The sequence below is a fragment of the Rhinolophus sinicus genome, chromosome 8, assembly GCF_057876585.1.
Source record: "Rhinolophus sinicus isolate RSI-liver-muscle chromosome 8, RSI-T2T, whole genome shotgun sequence".
Taxonomy (NCBI): domain Eukaryota; kingdom Metazoa; phylum Chordata; class Mammalia; order Chiroptera; family Rhinolophidae; genus Rhinolophus; species Rhinolophus sinicus.
Window position 1 is genome coordinate 21223930 of NC_142508.1, and position 7323 is coordinate 21231252.

The 7323-nt window shown below is 36.0% G+C and overlaps 1 protein-coding gene across 2 annotated transcripts in view; it reads left to right on the forward strand.

The window, feature by feature from the left end:
• The window catches only part of SLC13A1 (solute carrier family 13 member 1), a 121438-nt gene extending 114387 nt beyond the window's left edge, over window positions 1–7051 (forward strand). For both annotated transcript variants that reach the window (XM_019750080.3, XM_074315658.2), the window contains exons 13-15: window positions 1231–1392; window positions 2871–3008; window positions 5320–7051. In XM_019750080.3, the coding sequence (XP_019605639.3) occupies window positions 1231–1392; window positions 2871–3008; window positions 5320–5457 (438 nt within the window). In that variant the 3' untranslated portion in view covers window positions 5458–7051. The remainder of the gene's footprint in view (window positions 1–1230; window positions 1393–2870; window positions 3009–5319) is intronic.
• Window positions 7052–7323: the final 272 nt, after the last annotated feature.

Below are 7323 nucleotides of genomic sequence, written 5' to 3' on the forward strand. Positions count from 1 at the left end.
AGTACAGCTGATTTCTGTTGTACTACGTACAATGAATCAAAGATCAGAATATCATCAGTCTTCTAAAGAACCCAACTGGAAGCCACAAGAAATGGAGCAATGGCTGAATGATAATTATTCCAAGTTTAGAATTTTACAAAAGATAAACTATCAAAACAGGGTAAAAAGAAAATACGGAGGTTTTCAGACATGCAGAAACTAAAAAACAAAAACAAAAAACAAACAAACAAAAATGTACTTCCCATGCACCAATTTTCAGAAAACTATAGAAGAGTGTGCTCTACCAGCACGAAGGAGTTAACAAGAAAGCATTCACTCACAAAAGGGAGGTGGAGGGAATTTATAGTACACTAGTGAAAGGAGGTCTCAGAACAGCAATAGAGTAGATATAAAGGGCGACTAGTCCAGATGGAGCAGAAGGAGAGAATACTCCAGAACGGATATCTCTGTGAGGGAAAATGAAAATGAACAGTCACCTGATATGTTTGTCTACTTATAGGGAGTTTTCCAGTTTCACTGGAGGATATGCTGAAGAATTAGTGATAGGTACTTACAAAAAAAGCAAATATAATCAGTACGTTAAGTGGGTTGGGTATGAGCACTATTGATATAATCATAATGGTAAACTTTACATACTGATTTAATCAAAAGTATTGATATATGAGTATAAGGGAATGGAGGACAGGAAATGTATGTATGGTGGATGGTGTAAGAAAGCCGAATCCTCCTCATATAACATATTAGGAAGTCAGTAAATGATGTCTTCATTTGAAAATTAGGAAAAAATGTGATTTTGAAAAATAGCTGTAAATATCTAAACATAGCTCTAAATAACTAGTGTGGGTTGAAAGTTGTTGCCTCAGGGAAACACAATTTAGGAGTACAGAGAGGTAGAGCAGAGGGCTGCTCTTTTCTTAAAGCCCTACAGTACGACTCCACTCGTTAAATTGTCCACATAGGCGGTATTTAGATAAAATTAAAATTTAATTGAAAAAATGTGGGAGAAAATTCAAACTTCCTAAAGCATGTTGGTAGTGTTAAAACAAGAATAATTGAGAGCTCGGGGTCAGACACTAGATCTACCAAACCACAGAAAAATATAAGGGATCACAATTTTATCTCAGAAACTGAGTTCTTAGGGCACGTAATGTGTTTTTAAATTTTAAATTGTGTCTGTTAAAATGAATTACTAATGAATAACAAATATTGCAATTTTTTTTTTTTTTTTAGGAGTCAGGACTATCTAAGTGGATAGGAAATAAATTATCTCCTCTAGGTTCGTTACCCGTATGGCTAATAATTTTGATATCTTCTTTGCTCGTCACATCTTTAACAGAGGTAGCCAGCAACCCAGCTACCATTACTCTCCTTCTCCCAATATTATCTCCATTGGTGAGTATCTCATTTATTCCATTTATACTTTTCATCAAAAGAGCAGAGTTCTACTTTGCTTGTTCTCATATTGGTGTGGAATATTTTTTTGGCCTAAATGGTCCTCCCATAAGTAACTTACAGAGTGGTCTTTATTTGCATTAGTACTTTTTAGGAGAACTCAACTCAGGAGAAATCTCTTCTTCCATGTTCAAGCAGCACAATCTTAACCACTTACCTTCTCTTAGCCCAGATTTTTCATTTGCAGATAAATGGGAGGGTCTGCTTAAATCCTTTCCAGTGGTAAGACTTTGGGTTTCACTGTTTCCTGACAACTTTAGTATTTAAGTTGTCAGTATTTAGATACTAGTATTTAGTATGTAACTCTGACACTTCTCCCTGGAAGATTATTTCTGAATTTCGGAGAAGTGCTTTGTGTAAGTGATTAGCAAGTGAGTGAAAAGCGAGGGGCTTACCTTCAGCCTTCAAGATTAAATGTCTTAGACACAGTTCTCTGCTGCCCAGGGAAAAATTTTGAAAAACAAGTAAAAAGCAGAATTGCAAGGAGAGAGAGGGGGAAAGATTGTCTTCTCTTCTTCTCCCCACCTGGCTAGCACTTACAAGAAATAGCTTTAAGTAAATGTTTTTTCTTATTGAGACAGATGGGCTTGGTGAAAGGAAAGCACTTTAAATTAAGAAGGATTGCCCTTCGGGAATTGTTCTGCAACCAACTCAAGGGGCACCTGTTGGCATTCTTGAGCTACGGCTTCAAATTAGAAAAGAAATGTAGGGAGTTTAAATTGGCAAAATAGTATTTTGTATTTTTCTGTTGTTTTATTTTTTAAGATGGAGCAGTTAGAAAATTATGTTGTAAATTAAGAATTGTAAGTAACTCTTCTTCTGTGATGATGCATAGTCAAATGTTAAATTATGTACGTAACCGAGGCAGTAAAGTTAATTAGAAGCTTTGAAGCCAGGAGGACCTGAAACCCTACCTCTGCTCTACTGCTTGCCAGCTGTGCATTTGAACAAGTTACTTTCATCTTACTGGGCCTTAGTTTCTTCATCTGTTATTTGGGGCTATAGTAGCCATCTCATAAGGTCATTGTGAAAATTGAGTTTTATGTATTTTATTATTTTATACATTATATAATATACGTAAACTTTATATGTGTTATACATAAATACTTAGCACCGAACACTAAATAAATAATAAATGGTTGCTGTTTTTATTTAGTTTCTGGGATAAATGATACTTTATTTTCTAAATAAACTGAGCTATAATGCTTAAATGGGCACCAATAAACACATACACAAATAGAAGAGACATTTTCTGAAAAATATTCTTCAGGTTATAACTGCATTTGTGTGTGTGTGCAATTCTATGTCTTTAGATTTAACCTGCTTCTGGGAAAGTTTATTATAATAATTTTTCTCATGTTGATGCTTGGTACCTACCTCAAATATTTGCTGAGACTCCATTTTACCTTTTCCAACAGGCTGAAGCCATTCATGTGAACCCTCTTTATATTTTGATACCGTCTACTCTATGTACCTCATTTGCATTCCTCCTACCAGTAGCAAATCCATCCAATGCTGTTGTTTTTTCATACGGCCATCTAAGCGTTATGGACATGGTGAGTAAGCTGAAAGAATACCATCAGGCCCAATAGCAGTTTTGGGGTGATATCTTAGGTTATCTCTCCTTTTACACGCTACCAGGAAAATGTGGCTTGAGTTCTGCTTCCAAATGTGAGTGCATGACTGGTCCTAGAATTGTTTATAAGAGTGATAACCAGAAGGGAACATTTCATTAGAGTGTACAGTGATGACTACAGAGGTATTGAATGTATCAGTAATGCCCTGGAAGAAGGAGAAGAATAGAGACTATGCTCAACACAGTGGCTTAAACTTACATGTCAAGATCAGGATCTAACAGGAACTGGGCGAAAGGAAGAACTAGGGTTAATGAAACTTAGCAATCCATCACTGTGGTTGGCTATCATCAATATTTATGCAACTGACATTCGCTCTGCATAAGACATGGGGCTCACTGTCTGACTGATGAAACGTCATCTTTCTTGTTCTGATTCTAATTCCCCGAAAATAAGACCTAGCCAGACCATCAGCTCTAATGCGTCTTTTGGAGTAAAAATTAATATAAGACCCAGTCTTATTTTACCTTAATATAATACCGGGTATAATATAATATAATATAATATAATATAATATAATATAATATAATATAATATAATATACCAGGTCTTATATTAATTTTTGCTTTAAAAGATGCGTTAGGGCTGATTGTCTGGCTAGGTCTTATTTTTGGGGAAACACGGTAGTGGCACCTGAAATGAAAGCACAAGCAAGTAATAATAGAAAATTAAAGTGACAAAAAGTGCTCATTTTTGCCAAATATGAAAGTAGCAATAATGAAGAACTAGCTTGAGAATATTCTGGTCCCCACCCCACCCCAATTTTGATTGCCAACTTCCAAACCAAACCAAACAAGAATATCCCCAAAGTAAATTCCGTGAGCTTGCTATGCAAATGCAGTTCCAAGGTCAGTCCCAGCCCCCTTTCCACACAGCTTTCTATCCCTAAATGCCCATAACTTAGAAATGCCTTTATGCAGAAGTTGTGTGATATCATTTGGTTAAAGAAAATGTGCATAATATAATATAAGTAATGTCCTATGTATGCGAATTAGAAAAATAAAAATAAGTTTCTGGAAAAAATGAGTGGCTTGCAGGGACAGAAAGGGGATCTCTACAATAATCCCTGCTAGCTATCCTCTTTTTGCTTTGGGGCTCCATGTTTTACTACAGAGAATGCAAAGACAAGCAGCTTCCTCTGTAAAGAGCCAGATAGTAAATATTTGAGGCTCTCTGGGCCATATGGTCTGTCACAACTCCTTGGTTTCGCCATTGTATCATGAAAGCAGCCAACAACAATATGCCAACAAATGAGCATGGTTGTGGGCCCATAAAACTCGATTTACAAAAACAGTTCATGGGTAGGCCGGGCCGGTGGCTCAGGTGGTTAGAGCTCCATGCTCCTAACTCTGAAGGCTGCATGGGCCAGTGGGCTCTCTACCACAAAGTTGCCAGTTCAATTCCTCGAGTCCCTCAAGGGACGGTGGGCAGCGCCCCCTGCAGCTAAGATTGAATACCGCACCTTGAGCTGAGCTGCCTCCTGCATGGCTCAGTTGTTGGTTGGAGCGCAGGCTCTCAACCACAAAGTTGCCAGTTCGATTCCTCGACTCCTGCAAGGGATGGTGGGCTGCGCCCCCTGCAACTAGTAATGGCAATTGGACCTGGAGCTGAGCTGTGCCCTCCACAACTAAGACTGAAAGGACAACAACTTGACTTGGAAAAAAGTCCTGGAAGTACACACTATTCTCCAATAAAGTCCTGTTAAAAAAACAACAACAAAAAAACAGTTCATGGGCAGTCATTTGCCAACCTCTGTTTTAATGATTAGAAAACAACGTTGAGATTGTTTTAGTGGATGCCAGAATGATGATAATCAGAGCTGGAAAAATGGGAACTCTAAGAAAGATGAATAGAAGTCACATTATTAAATCTCAATAAGAGAATATTGAAGGGTAAACTATTAATAATATTGACTACAAAGGATCCAGTGACCCGAACCTTATGCCCTGAAGTACAAAACCACAAAATTCAAATTTTGATTCAACATGAAATGACAGATTTTTAAAGGGATTTTTCCCTAATCAGAATGACTCCAGTATATTCCTAAGAGGAACGTGAGACTCTCCAACTAAATGCCTTTTGACATGAATGGATGAACTCCTTGTTTTATGAAGTCAACAATTGATACTAATTATTTAGGAAGCATGTACATCTGACATATGCCTTCTGCAAGTGTTCTAATTCTTCTATAGGTTTGTTTTTCGGGAGACTGACTTGCTTTTTCCTGTTCAAGGTTAAAGCTGGACTTGGCATTAATATCGTGGGTGTCGCTGTGGTGATGATTGGCGTGTTCACCTGGATGGTGCCCATGTTTGACCTCAATACTTACCCTTCTTGGGCTCCTGCAATTAGCAATGGGACCATGCCATGACAAGCCTGAATGCTATGACCATCCTGTGGTGAGTTTTAGGGTCCATTAAGAATTCACTGCAAAATTTAGCTCTGAAAAACTGATGACACATTGGTGTAGCTGCTACGGTTCCAGGGAACACCGGAAACCTGCTGTCATAACTCAGAGTCCACATTTCCTTTGAGATACAACCAAAGAGCAACTAAGTGCCTTCATCGAGAAGCCCACGGTTGTGGTTTTGCTCATGGACTGTATGCATCCTGCTTCATCATAAGAATAATTTATAACTTGACCTTCAAAGAGATTAGGTCATTTGCTTCATCGTAGAGTCTGGATTCAGTGTAACATTTCCAATGTCAGTTTATTATCTGAGAAACTTCCCTTGAAGCTATAAATAAAAAATAAAATATACAAGTTAATTAGGTACTTGGATAAATCATTTCTGTAATGTTGTTCAGGGGAGTTTTCTGAAAAACCAAAGCCGTGGTCATTGGTGGTGCAAAACCAAAGTTTAGATGAATGTATATCCAGTAAACAACAGACAACTCAGGGTTAAGGACTAATTTCTACTTGACCCTCTGGTTAGAATAATATAATTCATACTTTTATGCTTTCAGTGCACTGAGAAATATATTTTATAGAGCTATGGCTAAGGCTTGCTGTGATTTGCACCATTACCACACCATACTTAGAAAAGAAAGCTAAACGGTAAAACTATTAACATTTATGTAGATGTATAACAGTTTTGCTTGTGTTTATCTTATTTTAGAAATATGCACTGTCATATGTAAAAAGAGGAGATTCAGAAATTTAAATGAGTTATCACTGTGTATACAGACATAGAAAAAAGTCACATAACTCCATTATATCAGCACTGAAATGTAATACCAGAGGGAAAATAAAGAATGAAAAATTGAAACTATTTACAAAGAGAGCAATAAATTATTTATGGGCAAACCGAAAAGAAAAAAAAGAATTGAACATTCAAACAAAAGTAGTAAAAGAATAGCCTCCTCCCACTCAGGATGTGAGAGAATAGAGTCTATTAGCATTCCAAAATTAGACTAAAGGGGAAAAAATGACAATCAAAAACAAACAAACAAAAAATGTGTACAGTTAGGAAAAGATAAAAAAGTTAAAACACAGCAATTCTCATGTTAAAAATAAAATGAAAGACAAGATTAAAAACCACCTTTGCTATTTTTAATTTTCATAAAAGTCATCAGATCTGATTTGGTATTTTTGTAAATGACATTACTTATAAAGTTTTATTGAAAAATAAGTATAGTAAAGATGATTGTTATTCAAAGGAATACATTTCTTTAAGAAATGATAATATATAAAAGATTGCCCATGTTCATTATTTGTCTGTTTATTAATTTGTCAATGCAAAATTAATCATTACTTTCAAGAAAAAATTTGTCCATTTAAACCCTAAAATATAATATTGCTTCTTTGTGTGTATCTTCTATGTTCACTGTTTACCTGTTCCCTTCCCTGTTGTATGTTGCACATTTATTTATTACATTTCCGTTTTTTTCTAGTCATTCAATTTATCACTGCTGAATTATATTACATGATGAATACATTTTCATTATGAAAAAATAAATGACTTTTCAAATAGTAATGAGTAAGTTTTGTTCTCAAGAAAATGATATAAACATTTCAGCTTGGATCATTTTAATGAGTTAACTTCCCACAGCTGCCAGCTGAGTACAGGAAATATAATACTTAGCCAAAATTTGTTTAAGTGAGACATACAGTTCTCTGGCTACATCTTTATGTTTGGATGATATGTCAAAAATGACTTAACTCACCCATTTCACATTTGCTCCATTTACATCAAGTTCTGAAACTCTGTTCCTTTGAGGGTTGCATATTGTCTTT